This window comes from Rhinopithecus bieti, unplaced genomic scaffold (genome assembly GCF_001698545.2).
Source record: "Rhinopithecus bieti isolate Rb0 unplaced genomic scaffold, ASM169854v2 scaffold_986, whole genome shotgun sequence".
NCBI classification, from domain to species: Eukaryota; Metazoa; Chordata; class Mammalia; order Primates; family Cercopithecidae; genus Rhinopithecus; species Rhinopithecus bieti.
The window spans coordinates 698,138-713,828 of NW_016803218.1; the positions used below are offsets into that span (position 1 = coordinate 698,138).

The 15,691-nt window shown below is 41.8% G+C and overlaps 1 protein-coding gene across 8 annotated transcripts in view; it reads right to left on the reverse strand.

The window, feature by feature from the left end:
* The window catches only part of SERGEF (secretion regulating guanine nucleotide exchange factor), a 231,521-nt gene that overhangs the window by 80,432 nt on the left and 135,398 nt on the right, over positions 1 to 15,691 (reverse strand). For 7 of the 8 annotated variants that reach the window (XR_001885111.1, XM_017870122.1, XM_017870141.1 and 4 more), the window contains exon 10: positions 9,339 to 9,375. Coding sequence is in view for 7 of the 8 variants with exons in the window: in XM_017870122.1 (XP_017725611.1) it covers positions 9,339 to 9,375 (37 nt within the window). In the remaining variant the exon portion in view is untranslated. Of the gene's footprint in view, positions 1 to 2,293; positions 5,265 to 9,338; positions 9,376 to 15,691 lie in introns of those variants that run through there. The other variant, XM_017870153.1, reaches the window with a different exon arrangement.

Below are 15,691 nucleotides of genomic sequence, written 5' to 3' on the forward strand. Positions count from 1 at the left end.
TCTTCTTCTGATCCCTCCAGACTGTTCTAACCTCTGTCTGTTATCCAGTTCCAAAGTCACATCCACATTTTCGGGTATCTTTTCAGCAGCACCCCACTCCTGGTATGAATTTACTGTATTAGTCCATTTTCATGCTGCTAATAAAGACATATCTGAGACTGGGCAATTTACAAAATAAAGAGGTTTAATGGACTTACAGTTCCACATGGCTGGGGAGGCCTCACAATTATGGCAGAAAGCAAGGAGGAGAAAGTCACATCTTACATGGATGGTGGCAGGCAAAGAGAGAGCTTGTGCAGGGAATCTCCCCCTTTTAAAACCATCAGCTCTTGTGAGACTTATTCACTGTCAAGAGAACAGCACAGGAAAGACCTGCTCCCATGATTCAATTACCTCCCACAAGGTCACTCCCCACATGTGGGAATTCAATATGAGATTTGGGTAGGGACACGGCCAAACTGTATCAGTCATGTTGATCACGCTGTTCTCAAACTCCTGGCCTTAAGTTATCAGCCTGCCTTGGCTTCCCAAAGTGCTGGGATTACAGGTGTGAGCCACTGACCCTGGCCACGTATCCCCATTTTTAGGCAATGCATGACCATACTAGAATAAAATATAAAGAAAGACCACTATACTCTGGAGTAGAGAAGGATTCCCTGACTCAAAATCCAAAAGCCATACAGGAAAAGACTGATACATTTAATCTATAGTAAAAGAAAAGGTTGCATGGCAAAGTATTAAGGACAAAATAAACAAAAACATTAAAACAAAAGATAAAAGCTGGGAAAATACATTTGCAATTCAAATCACAGAACAATGCCTAATCTCCCTAATATGTAAAGAACACCTAGACATTTATTAGAAAAAGACTAACAATCCAATTGTTTTTAAAAAAATAAAAGGCTGTCTTAGTCTTTCTGGGCTGCTATAACAAAATACCTTAGACTGGAAAATGTACAAACAATAGAAGTTCTGAAGGCTGGGGAGTCCAAGGTCTAGGTACTAGCTGATCTGATGGTATATAGTGAGGGCCTGTTCCTTTTAGGTGGCACCTTTTAAATGTCCTCACATGGCAAAAGGGGTGAACAAGCTCCCTTGGACCTCTTTTACAAGGATACTAATCCCATTCTTGAAGGTAGAGCCCTTATGACCTAATCACCTCCCAAACACTCCACCTCTTAATGCTATCACATTAGGGAATAAATCTCAAAATAAAATTTTTTGAAAGACACAAACATTCAGACTCTACAGCAAACACAAAGGATACTGAGGTAGAAAAAATAATGGCCTCCTAAATGTCCTAATTCCTAGAGCCTATAAATATGTTTTGTTACATGGCAAAGGGGAACTGAGTTATGAGATGAAATTAAGGTTGCTAATTAGCTGATATTAAGACAGGGAGTGATATGGTTTAGCTGTGTCCCCACCCAAAATCTCATCTTGAATTGTAATAATCCCCAGGTGTCAAGGGAGAGACCAGGTGGAGGTAATTGAATCATGGGGGCAGTTTCCCCCATGCTATTCTTGTGATAGTGAGTAAGTTCTCGTGAGATCTGATGCTTTTATAAGGGGCTCTTCCCCACTTCATTCGGTACTTCTCCTTCCTGCCTTGCTTCCCCTTCACCTTCTACCATGACTGTAAGTTTCCTGAGGCATTCCCCAGCCAAGCTGAACTGTGAGTCAATTAAACCTCTTTCCTTTATAAATTATCCAGTCTTGGGCAGGTATTTACAGCAGTATGAAAATGTACTAATACAGGGAGATTATGCTGGATTATCCAGGCAGGGCTGATGTAATCAGAAGGGTCCTTAAATGTAGAAAAGGGAGGCAGAAGAGTCAGTGTCAGAGTGATGCAGTAGGAGAAAGACTTGAAAAGCCATGGCTGGCTTTGAAGATGGAAGGGGTCACAAATTAAGGAATATAGGTAGCCTTTAGTAGCTAGAAAGGGCAAGAAAATGAATTCTCTCTGGAACTTCCAGAAAGGAATGAAGGCTGCTGACAGCTTGATTTTAGCCAAGTGAGACCCATCTTAGAGTTCTGACCTCAAACTTGAAGATAATACATTTGTCTTGTTTTAAGCCATTAATTTTATGGTAATTTGTTACAGCAACAATGAATAAACTAATACGGGTGTGAAAAACTCTTCATAAAGGAGAAAATGTAAATAGTTCTTGAACATATAAAAAGATGCTAAACCTTCATTTACAATAATTAAAATTAGACAGATTAAAAAGGCCACAATAATCTTAAATAAGAACAAAGTAGGAGAGCTTATAATGCTAGATATCAAGATTTATTATAACGTTACGATAATCAAGCTGGTGTGGTACTAGTATACAAAAGGAAAAACAAATAAAAAAATCTAAAAGTACATTCACATATACATGCAGTCTCTTGATTTATAACAAAGGTGCCTTCACAATTCAATGGTAAAAAATGAACTTTTCAATAAATGGTTCTAAATGTTTTAAAAAACTAATTTGAGATGGATTTTAGGACTAAATACAAAAGGCAAAATAATAAAGCTTCACAAAGAAAACATAGGAGAATACTTTCATAATCTTGGAATGGGTAAAAATGTCTTAAATAGGGCACATATACCTCAAACCATTAAAGGAATGGTCAATAAACTGGACTTCATTAAAATAAATAACTATTCATCAAAAGAACGATTAAGAAAGTAAAAGAGTAAGCCACTGGCTGGGAGAAGATGTTTACAATACACATATTCAACAAAGGACTGGAATCTACAAGATATAAAGGATGCCTACAAGTCACTAAGAAAAGCATAGACAAAACCCTTAAAACAATGAGCAAAGGCTTAAAGTCTTTGGATTTGACAAAAGAAGCCATCCAAATGGCCTATAAGCATACAAAAAGGTACTCCACATCATTAGTTATGAGAGAAATGCAAATTAAAATCAGTGAGATTCCATACTGCACACTCAACAGAATTGCCTAAATCTATAAGATAGACAATATCTGGTGAGAGTATAGGACAAATGGAACTATCATATTGCTGGTGGGGGTGTAAATTAGTGCAACTACTTTAAACACTGTTGTGCAGTATTTACCAATTATAAACATGAACTAGAATTCCTAGTCTTAATCATGCACCCAAGAGAAATAAACATACATGTCTACCAAAAGGCATGTATAAGAATGTACATAGCATTCCCAAACTGGAAACAACCCAAATGTTCAACAGTTAAATGGTTAAGTAAGTTGTGATACAGTTATACAGTAGAATATTACCGAGCATTATAAAATTACTGCTGCACACAATATGAATGATTCTTATAGACACAATGTGTTGAACAAAAGAATTCAAACACCATTCATATGAAGTCCAAACAAAGGCATCTTTGGAGATAGAAGTCAGAAGAACGGTTACCTCCGGGGGTGGGTTATAGGCAGAGATGGAGCATGAACTAGTCTTCCAGGGTGCTGGAAATGTTCTATATCTTGCTCTGGGTGGTGTTTTCTTAAGTATATACATATGTAAAAATTCATCAGTCTGAACCCTTAAGATTTGTGCACTTTACTATATATTTTATACTTCAACTTTAAAAGATAAACAAAAACTACCCTGAGTAGTTGCTTACCTATCAGACTGGCAAAAATCCGAGTTTCTTAACATATCCTATTAGGGAGACTGCAATAAATAAGTACCCTTACACATTGCTAGCACGAGTGAAAAATGGCATAGCCCCTATGGAGGCCAATTTTGAAGTACATTGCACAATTACAAATATATTTATACTTTGACACAGTAATTTCACTTCTAGGAACTTACCCTATAACTATACTCTCCTACACATGAAATAACATATATAGAAGGTCATTCACTATAGTGTTGCTTAAATAACAAAAGACTAGAAATTACATAAATGTCCATGAACAGGGCACTAGTTAAATAAATCAAGGTACATAGGAACATTGGAATATTACATAACTGTAAAAAAAAAAAAAAAGAGCTAGGACAGCTTTTATACTGATATGGAAAGATCTCCCAGAAAATCGTTGAGAAAATCAGGCACTGAGAAATGAGCATAGTATGCTACCATTTATGTAAAAGGCAGGATAAAAACATATCTTAGTATTCACTTACATATGTAAAAGGACACTAGAAGGATACAGAAGAAACTAGTAACAGGCTTTAGCTGCACATGTGGTAGAAGGGTTTTGGGGAACTGGAGAGAGGGAGATAGCATGGAAGGGAGTTTTTCATTTTAAACACTGAAACAAAAAGATGAAATACTCCTATCTGGTGGCTTTAAAAACAGGCCAGACCGTCACCAGTCTGCAGGAAGGCAGCATCGGGTAGTAGTCCACAGGCTCTGAAATTAGAGGCGTGGGTAAAAAACCTAACACACAAATTCTTCCTATTTGTGTGACCTGGGCAGGGTAAATTGCTCACCTTCAGCTTCATTTTCCCTTACCTAGAAGATGGGATTAACCAGAGTACCAGCTTATCAATTTGCTGTGAGGATTAAATGGGATGAGATAGGTAAAGTATTTACATTCTGCCTATCTTGTTGTGCATAGAAACATACAAGTTTGTATCTGCCTCTAAGCTCTCTACAAGGCCCTAGGGTTTGGAGATATCACCTCTCAAAGGAATATCCAGTGCCAAAAAAAGAGTTATTTCTTTATATTCCTATTAAATTCTTACATGAAATTGCTTGATAGTTTCATGCCAAGGTCAGATGTTCCACCATACATATTATAAAGGTACAATGGTTCAACAGTTGAAAATCATCTGTGAAATGAAAAAAAAATCCAAGCATATATTATAGCTCCAATTTAGTAAAAGAATTGGCTCTGCTTGGAGGAGGAGGAGGCATCACACTTCCCTGCCAATAACCAACCCTTTAACAATGCCTGTCTGGCAAGCCTGAGTGCTCCAGGAAAAGGCCACCAATAAAATCCTTCCAAGGTCTGTGTGGAGCAGGGAGAGAGGAAACGCAGTCAGCTCTTTTTTCTCCGCAGGAAGGGAAGACAAAACTGCACATCAGGGGAGAAGGCAAACAAATTGCCAATTCAAGCCAAAATAAGCTGCTCCTGATGGAAGCACAACAGCTGGAGCCAATTCATCCAGACACAGAGGTGAGGGGCCTGAAAACAGAGCTGGATCTGGGGACCCTGCCTCTGAAAGGCAGGGATCTTCTCAGCAAGTGATGGCCACATGCCCTCAGTTCACCTCAGCCTATGCCCACAAATGGGAGTTTGCCAGTGAGCTTTGTCAGATGTGGAAAGAAATCCTAGGTGGAAAGGAAGAAAGCGAATTAGTGAAGCAGCCAAGCGGACAAGCACCTGCGGAGCACCTATGACATGGCAGGTACTGAGCATGCACTTGACATACGTATGCCATTGGGAAGAACAGCTTCTGGGAGTGGGTATCAGGGTGTCGATTTTACAAATGAGGAATCAGGCTCAGTGAGGCAGAGTGATTGTACAAGGCACATAGGTAGAGAATGCCCAAGCCAGCCATGGTCAATGGCCTCAGCTCTCTCTGATTGTCACCTAAGTCTCTCTATGCTCAGCTCCAACAGTTCTTAGTCTAAAGCAAGAACTCATACCACTTCACCATTTTGTCTAGCCATGGGGGCACCTGGTGGCAAAGACAAAACATGTCAAGAGAAACTTAATTGGAAAACTAAGGAAGTAACGAAACCAAATTTCAAAAGAAGTGGAACAAAGAAACCCAGAAGCACATAAAGCAGCAGAGTAAAATTTCCATCTTCGCAAGAAACTGAAATGTGCCTTCCATGGGGGCTTGCCTCAGGCTGGAACATGCAGGGCCTGAGTTCCTGTCTGGGACAATGAATAGCAGAATCCTGTCTTTGAACAAATCTGGGCTAGCACTGTTTCCAGGGCTGTTTGGATGTGCAGATTCCCCAATGGGAACCCCAGGCTCCAGTTTACAAATCCATCCTGCAGCTATGCTGAGATCTTGCCATGGACCCCGATATCCAGGCTGGGAAAGACACTTCCTTCTCCAGCTCCTGAGATTCCTACCCTGGCCTCAGGCTTATAATTATTTCCTTCCTTGAGGTCTTAATATAGAATAATAATAATAATAATAATAATAGCAGCTAACATTTATTGAGTCTTTACTTCTGTGTTAGGCATTGTTCTTAGCACTTTACCTAACCATCTTATGAAGTCAATAATAATATATCCCAGATGAGGTGATCAAGACACAGAGAAGGTAAGTCACTTATACAGGTTACACAGCTCGTAAGTGGAGGAGACAGAATCTGGATCCAGGCAATCTGTCCCCAATGCCTGAGCTCTTCTTTACTACTACCCATACTACTTCAGTCCACTGGAAATGATAGAGTGGAAGGAGCAGTTTTGGAAGTCAGGCAGACAGCTGTACTATTTACTGCAGTAACTGTAGGACCAGTTCAAACCAATTAATCACTGCTTAAGTTACAGGTAACGCAGAGCCAAAGTTACCTGTCATGCTCAGGAGAAAAGCTTTAGCAACCTAATTGTTACCATCGGCTGACCAGCTGCACTGCCATTACCTGGGATTAGTTTAAAATGCCACAAAACCTTGACCCACTCCCAGATTGGGGAGATTGATTTGAGAGTTGTCTCCCTGTCTCCTTGTCAACTGACTCACAATAAAGCTTTTTTCTTTTCTCAAAGCCAGTGTCACAGTATTTGCTTCTATGTGCACTGGGCAGTGAGCCCATTGCTCAGGTAACACTGCTACTTATCTCTACAACCTGTTTAACCCATTTAACCTCTGAGCCTGTCTCTAAAGCAGATACAACAAATATACTTTGAGGAATTGTTTCCATTAACCTAAGACAGAGTAGGTTCTCAATCATGTCCTTTCACCATTCTCTGTTTCACCTCCCTTTCCAAGTTGATTCATCTGTCACACACTCATTAGACATTAAGGTTGCTTCTACCCTTGGGCAAAGTTTGACTGATTTATGTTATCTTCTAGTCTATTCTATAACTATTTTGTGCCTTTTACATGTGGGACACAGCACCAGGCACTGAAGGGCTAGAGTTCAGGAAATGAAACTGAAGGCAGGGAAATCCCTGTAAAGTAGGCAAAGGCAGTAGGGTTGAGGGGAGGAGCTCAACCCCATGGGAAACATGGCTTTAAGCTGGTAGGAACTCTTCTTCACCTGCAACTTGTCTCCCTCGTGCTGGCCTCCTGGCAGGGCTAACAGGCAGCTTCTTGTAGCTTCCTGTTTCAAAGCCTGCACCCTGCAGAGCACCCACTCAGGGCCTCATTCCTCCAGTGATGGAGAGCTTCTTGCTCCTGGCTGGCAGGCAGGTACATACGTGCAGAGCCCTGTGCCTGCACTCACCTTTCCTGACTCTGAAACCATTATTCAGCAGTCTATGAGCCAGGTCCCATTCCATTGTATCCCTGGGGATACAATGGAAAATAACAGGTCTGCCCTCAAGTGCTCGCCAGCATGCCCTGTTCTCCCACTGCCTCTGATGGCCTCCACACAGGTAACACTGGACACATCTTTCCAGAATGTCAGTTTCTCTCCCAACAAAGAAATATTTCACTAGAACTGTTACACTAACAAGTATTTCTCCCCTCCCCCTACCCAACCAAGAGAAAAGAGAAACCAAAGGAATTTATATCTGCCAGGTATTTCACATAAATTATCTCACCTAATCACAATAATCCTGAAAGGAGGGATGATTATCCCATTACAAAGATAAGAATATGGATGCTCACACAGAGATGGAACCGGTTTGAATCAAGGCTGTCTGCCTACAGAGTCTTTGCTCCTTCTACAGCCCCAGGCTGCCTACCTCAGCTCAGCCTGTCGCTTTGCTAGCTCTGACCCATTCCTTCATCTGGATTTTGTGCTTTCACAAATTTAGATTCCCTGCAATCTTCTTGTTTGTGTTGGTCCCAGGGGAAGCCAACCTCCCCCAGTCCAGTGATAGCAGTAGCAGCAATGTCCTAGGCACTGCCTTTGACTCTTTGATTAGCTTGTCTTAATTACAACCAGGCTGAAGCAGTTCCGGTATAAAGTATCTGGTCTTGCTGCAAAGCACGCAGGTTTGCTGTTACATTTTCTAGCTCCTTCTCTAACTCCAGCCCCTGTTACTCCCCACCTCCTCTGCTGTCCTTGGTTCTGCCTCTTTGTACATCATGTTTGGGCCTGCAAAGTAGTGCTTCACTCTACTGCCACCCCAGGCAGCCAAGCCAGTCTAGCTCAATTCAGAAAAGAACGTGTGAGTCTCTGCTAAGAGCCACGCACTGCTTTAGGTGTTGTGAATAGGCAATAAATGAGGAAAACACAAGGGCCTTGCCTGGTAGAAGTTCAAAGTTAGAAGCTAGGAGACAGGAGTGGCCAGGAACAGAAATTATTGACAGAAGTCAGTCAGTGGTGGGGTTATAACAAGAGTCCTAAAATATCAGAGCTGCAGGGAAACTTGGTTTTCTGTTTTAACTTCTCCATTTACAGCTGGGGAAACTAAAGGCCAAAGGAGGGCAATTACTTTAACACATAACACCAGGTAATAATAACAAACATTACCAAAGCCCCTACTAGGAGTTAAGCGTCGTTCTATGTGCTTTGCATATCTTAACTCTTCCCTTCAACAACACTATGAGGTAGGCACTATTGCCCTCCCCATTTTAAAGATGAGCATAGAGAATTCAAATACCTTGTCCAAGTTCACATGGCTAGTAAGTAGAAGTCTGTACTGAACTCAGGCAGTCTGCCCCTACACTGCAGTCTTTTTAATGTACTGTGAGATGGAAACTGAGTCTACCTGTGGAAGTAATGAGAAGGCTTCTTGAATGAATAGATCTAATTATGAAAACACTAAACTGTGATTATCCAGGGCCAACTAAGAGGAAGCCTCTATTAACCAGAAGTTTGAGTCCAGCTGGGAGCTCCTGAGTGCCGCTAAATACAAGGCAGCGAGGGCAGTGAGCAGAGCCGCATATTTCCAAAGAGCCAAACCAACAGGAAAGAACTTTTGAATGAGGATTTATTCAAAAAACCAGAAGCAGTCCAATCATTCTTCCTTTTTATGTCTGGCTTTCTACACATGATGCCCCTCAGCCTGTGAGTTCTTTAATATGCTCAAATGCCACTTCCCAGGCAGGGAGGCCAGCTCAGGTACCTTAAAAAGATGCTCAATGATATGAATTGAAATATTCAGAAAAGGAGCTTCTAGTAAACCCTTGGTCAACCAAAGACTTCCATTTTCCCCAATCTCCCCTAAAACATGCATGAGCACACGCACCATGGCTTTTGGTTAACCAAAAGTCTTCTCCAATTCTGCCACATGACTTTCAGAAGAAAGTTATCAGTGTAAAAATTACTTACCAATTACTGCCAAATTATGCTCTGAGCCACAAGAGACCTGTAAAAGAAAACAAAGAAAATGGATAGATATTTCAGTCAGTGTATTTTATAATCATAGTTCTTTTCTAATGACACTAACATCCATTTTTGGCAAAATTTAGGAAGGAAATAAAAAGCAGCCTCACATACAAAAGTTAAGATTGTAATTACAACACATTCACAGCTACGTAAAAAGAGAAAATAAAGAAATATTGAATGGAAAGGCATCAGATATTAAAGTTGTCTTTAGCTAGTGAGACCATGAGTAATTTTTTAAATCCTTTCTTCCTTTTGTATTTTCAAACTTTCTATAACGAGCATATGTTACTGTAAAATGGAAAGATAAGGCAATAAAGATAACAGTTTTGAAAACTGAACTAAAAAGACCATCACTCTCATATGGACTGATAAAATGAGCAAAGAATTCAGTGGAAACAGACTGGTCCGTGGAGAAATGTTTGACTTTTTCTCATCTGTCCACTATCCCTTTCACCTACCAGCCACACAAACTATCTGCAGTTCTTTCAACATGTCATGTTCTCTCACACCTCTAGTCCCTTGCACATGCTTGTTCCTCTACCCAGAATGTCCTCTCCTCTACTGCATACCTAAAAAATTTCTACTTATCCTTTAAAATCTCAAAGTATCTACTAAGACTCCTTTGCTGTTGTGTCTAGGCAGACTCAGGTGCACCTGTCCTTATGCCCTTAAATGTACCCCCACCGTAGCAACCATCTTGTTGCCTTTTATCATTGTTTCCTGTTCTTATGAGACTACATGTATTTTGAGAACATGGTTGAGTCTCATTCACCTCTATATTGCATGGATGGATTGGACAAGGCCTGGGACTCAGTTAACATCTGCTAAATGAGGGAATGAATGAAAGAACAAAGTACATAAAAGAACAAATACTTAATACATAAAAGACAATTTTTGGCTTTCTGAATCCAGGATTTCCAACCAGTGAAAGATACTTCTTGCCCTTCAGTCTCCATATGTCCCAACCGCTAGCAGGAGGAAGTGACTGGGAATACAAAGGCATAAATGGTTCTCCAGAACTAATTAAGAGGAGCTCTAGACTTTGGAGAACTATCCTGTGACCTTTATCAGGATACTCACTTTAGCTCCTTGCAAGAGGAATGTTTCAAGTACTCTGGAATGTTAATGCTGGAAGAGCCCTGGAAATACCCTACATTATGAGGAGAAGATGGAGGCTCAGGAGGAAGAAATAACTTACCGCAGGTCTTAGGCAAGTCTGTGACAAAACTAAGACTAGAGCCACCACTCTAGCCTCTACTTCTATGAAATCAACTTTTAAAATCCACATATCAGTGATTCCTTATTGAATGAGATCATGTGGTATTTGTCTTTCTGTGCCTGACTTATTTAACTTAAAGTAATGTCTTCCAGGTTCATCCATGTTATTATATATGACTACAGTTAATATATCAGATTCTTTAAAAATGCTGAAAATAGATTTTGTTTTCTCACCACAAAAATGACAACTATGTGAAGTAATATATGTTAATTAGTCAGTTTAGTCATTCCACAATGCATACATATTTCAAAACATCATGTTGTATACAGTAAACATATACAATTTTATCTGTCAATTAAAAAAATAAAATAAAATAAAAAACTAAGACTAGAGTCACTCTGATTCCCTTAATTCTCCCAAAAGTTCCTTTGGTAGTGTTTCTCATTCTTTCCCAGTGAAAACCACTTGTAAGTAATATTCAATGGTTCTTAGCGCAGGCCCCTGACAGCGTAGCTCAAAAGGCATTTGAGTATTAGAAGCCAATCTGCATATTCATAGGTGAGAAGGGGCAGCAAGGTTTCCTAGGCTTTTTCCTGTGTAGAAGCTGTGCTTCCCAGATCCCAGTTTCCAAAGGAAAAAGGTTACGCACACTTAAGTGGACTCCCTGACAGTGCTTATTTGCCGGTAAGTATTTCCAGGTTGTTTAGTCTCTGAGCTCCTTTGAGGCTGGCTCTGTGTCTGATTGACCTGAGGGCTCCCACTATGCCTCACTCAGGACCATATACACAGCACAAGTTCATTATATGCCTCCTGGCTGTAACGAGGTTGGTTCCCTAGGTCTGTTATAGGAAGCTATTTAGATTGAAAAATTGGAAAAAACTCAGATGTCTAACAATTGGGAAATGCTTATGTAAATTATGGTAGAACCATCTGATGGACTAATATGCAGCCTTGGAAAATGATGCTTATAATAAGAAAATATTCATATGAAAAATTACATAAAAATTGTATATATAATATGATCTCAACTCTATAACAAAGTGTGAATAAGAATGACTGGAAGGAGATACAACAAAATGTTAACAATGAGTATGATTTTCTTTTCTTTTTTTCTAAACTCTGAATTTTATAAACAATTTTATAATTAGGAAAAAATATATTAAAAACAAGAAAAAATAATGCAGTTACCACCATGGAGGAAAAAAACCCACCTGGGTATAAAATATACATGTGATAAAATCAGGAATGTTTAGAAGTAGTGGGGGAAAAGGATTTGAAGGAAACTTAAATTATAAGGGTAGCTGCATCATGGTGGTAAGATTGTAAGATATTTTTTCTACTATTCTCTATTTTCAAAATATTATTTAACTGTGGTGGCAGTAGTAGTGGTGGCTGGGGCAATAGTAACTGTAGGAATTAAAGTCAGTATATATTGAGGATTCATATGTGCCAGGTGTCATGCCAAGGTACTTTATAAACATTATCACATTTTAGTCATTACAACAATCTTTTCAGGTAAGTTCCACTTTCTTATTTTAGACATAAGGAGACTGAGGCTCATACATATTAAATGATCTTCACAGCTAGACAAGTGGCAGCAGCAGATCTAAAACCCAGGTCTGCCTGATCTCCAAGCTAGTGTTCTTTACTGCTACATCATGTTATCTTTGTTATTGTTTTAAAGTTATTTTATTTTACAAAATGCAGAGAGAGAAAAGCCCTACTTCTGACTGCTGGGGTTCACCCTGGGGCTGTGACTGTAGAGCTGACCAGCCTTGAGGACCAGGGGCTTCCAGAAACAAGCCATCGACAAATGTCAGTATCAGACAGCACATTAATGAAAGAGACAGTGATGAATAGATTTTGACAAACCAATGTAGAGCTTGAAGCTCAAAGTTCCCCACTGCTTCTTGCTGTCTGTGTGCTGGCATAGAGGTCAGGCGACTGAACACCATAGGCCGCAAAATCCCAGTGTTATACTCCCTCAGTGAAACTGTATCAATGACCATATGCTTCATAATGCTCCTGTCTGCATCTACCCACTGCTCAGTTGCAGGCAGCTTTCTAGAAGACACTATTAAAAATGGCAATGCGCCCAGGAGAAAAGAGATTCAGGACCGGGAAACTAGGTGAGCCCCAGGTCCTCCCCTTTCTGGCTCTGAGACCTAAAGAGCAAGGTATCTGACTTGACTTCTTGAGCCTCAGTGTTCTGAGGTGTGAAAAGTAAACAGTGTCTTCCCTGCCTGCCTTACAGAATTGCTAGAGGACAAATGAGACAATTTATCCCCTTACAGCCATGCATCCCACCTTCTTTATGCACAAATCTGACCATGTCATGCCCATGTATAAAACCTTCACAGGATTCCAGTGTTGGTAGGGTAAAGCCTAAAACATCTTACAAGGCCCTCATGAGTAGGTCCCTGTTTACCTCTCTGGCCTCATTTCCTCCCTCTGCTACTCAGAACCCTCAACCCAAATAACATAATCCTTTTGTTCTATTCACATCACATTACTTTTTCTCTAAGAACATCATGTAATTTCAGGCCTTTATGCATGCTATGCTCCTTGCCTGAAATTCACTTTCTCCCACTGTCTACCAAGGCAAATCTTTTAAGACTGCTCAGCCGGGTGTGGTGGCTCACGTGTGTAATCCCAGCACTTTGGGAGGCCAAGGTGGGGGGAATCACTTGAGGTCAGGAGTTCGAGACCAGCCTAGCCATCATGGTGAAACCCCATCTCTACTAAAAATACAAAAATAATTGGTGGGGCATGGTGGCGGGTGCCTGTGAGCCCATCTGCTCAGGAGGCTGAGGCAGAAGAATTCCTTGAACCTGGGAGGTGGAGGTTGCAGTGAGCCAAGATCACGCCATTGCACTTCAGCCTGGGCAACAGAGCAAGACTCAGTCTCATTAAAAAAAAAAAAAAAAAAAAAGACTGCTCAAACAACACCTCCTGGTAAAGCTTTCCCTGATTTCTTCAGGCAGAGCCAGCTGGCCCACCCTGGCTATTCCCACAGCACTATGTATCATGGCCCTTAACACACTACGATGTCTGTTCACAGACTGTGTATGTTAGGTTCTCTGTCTCTCAGACATCCAGAAGACTGCCTGCTCAGTAGTGTTTCTGCCACAAAATCTAAGTGCAGGTCATGGGGGTGAGGAGGTGGCAGTGCAAAGAGAAGGGACTCAGGGAAGGTATATGATCCCAAAGCAAGTATGAGCAGCAGGGTGGCCAATCCAGTCCAATTGGAGGCTGACCCTGACATGCACAATGCGGGCAAGAAGGAGACAGCATTAGAAGGATACGGCATGAAGACGCTGGGGGCATTGAAAGCAGAGAAGGGTTCTTCTGGCAACTCCAGCACAGCAAAGCACAGAAGTCTATATAACAGAAGTCAGTTCTAGGAAACAGGACCCCACTATAGAAAAAGCAGGTTCCAGCTTGCCGATTGGGGCCTTCTGGAGAAGGGGGACACAACTCCCCAAAAGTAAGGGGTGAGAAGCAAAGGTGGCTGTGGAGAGCTGCTCTGTCTTAATGCTTCCCAGACATGAGAGAGGTCTGCTCTGTTCAGGGACCTCAGCCCGCGAAGTCAGAGCTGTAAAAAACAAATTCCAAACCCCCACTGCCACAGGAATAAGATCTCCCACCCACCCACCAGGCTAGACTTCATCAGTTCTTGCAAGGCCAGTTAAAACTCTCCTAGGGGTGGGGTCTTAGAAAACACAGCTGGACCAGGGCAAGAGCTGACTGATAATATGCTCAGTAAATACATGCTGAATGCATTAACGAGTTAAACAAATGAAAAATTTAAGCAAAAATTTGATGAATGTGAAAATGTTTGCCAACTGTTGGATGTGAGTACTTTGGTTCTTAACAGTACAGTTGTACCTGTTTGTAAAAACAGCTGACTGGCTCTTATGGAATACTTATAGGCCAGGCACTTGGCTAACTACTTTACCTATATTATCTCATACAGACTTATACAAAACCTAAGATATTCTTTTGTTACAACCATTTTACAAATGAAGCTGCTGGGGTTCAGAGAAGCAAGGTAACTTGCCCAGTGTTTCACAGCTAGTGGAGGTGCAGGATTCTGTGATCCTTCAGGTTCAAGCTGTCTTCCTCAAAACGGTATGTACCCTTCCTTTTCTCATATAAGATGGAAATAAACTACCCATCCAGTTCCCTTACATCTGGCAAGCCCAGTGCCAGGGATGTAAGGCTGGGAGAGCCCTAGATTTACAGGGCCCAAACAACATCCTGACTGGGGCTAGGAGGGCCCACCTCTGGAATGATTAAGGAGCTGTTTCCAGGGATATTTCTTAGGGGAATGGCTGCAAAATGGCAACAAAGTTCTGTCGCCTGCCCTCCTCATGGACATCCCTTGGCGAGAGAACGCCGCCAGATTGTTCAAATCTGAATATTCTAAATGGAGAAATCGGGGCGCAGAAGACTGGGGTGGGAAACGAACACCGGGTTGCGGACCAGAACTCAGGGTCAGGTACGCCAAGGAGAGGAAATGAGGCGAGGTCAGCCCCACGCCACCAGCCAGGGGCCGCTTTCCTCTACCGGGGAGTGGTAGCCAGCCATGGCCCAAAGGCCACCCAGGGTGCTAGGTGGACAGCGAGGCCTGCCGACTGGTTCTCGCCCCGTGCCAATGAGTCCGGGCGCCTTCAAGTGCTTTGGCAATGGGGCGTACGTGCGGAGATGCGTGATGGCTAGGGTGGAAGGGGAGTAACAGGGTTTAGGCTGCTATGGCACTGGGCTATGCTCTGTGCCTCACTGTGAGCCCTTGGCAGACACAACCACCAGGGTGGGAGAAGCATGCCGGAAGCAGCTCCAGAATGGCAGTCCCAGCTGGCTGGGCAGCCTGCGCCGCCAGGGTTAACAGGCCAAGGGAATGGGCGTCTCGGTGCCACCTTTGCTAGAGCTCTGCCCAAACCCAGTTTCCATCTGTGTATCTCTGGGGTGACAACCAGAATTTCCAAACTATTAAACGCAGTGCTTGGAAGCTGGGCATGTTTTACAGGCACACTGCAATCCAGTGAGCCACAAGAGTTCCACCCCTAAGCTCAGA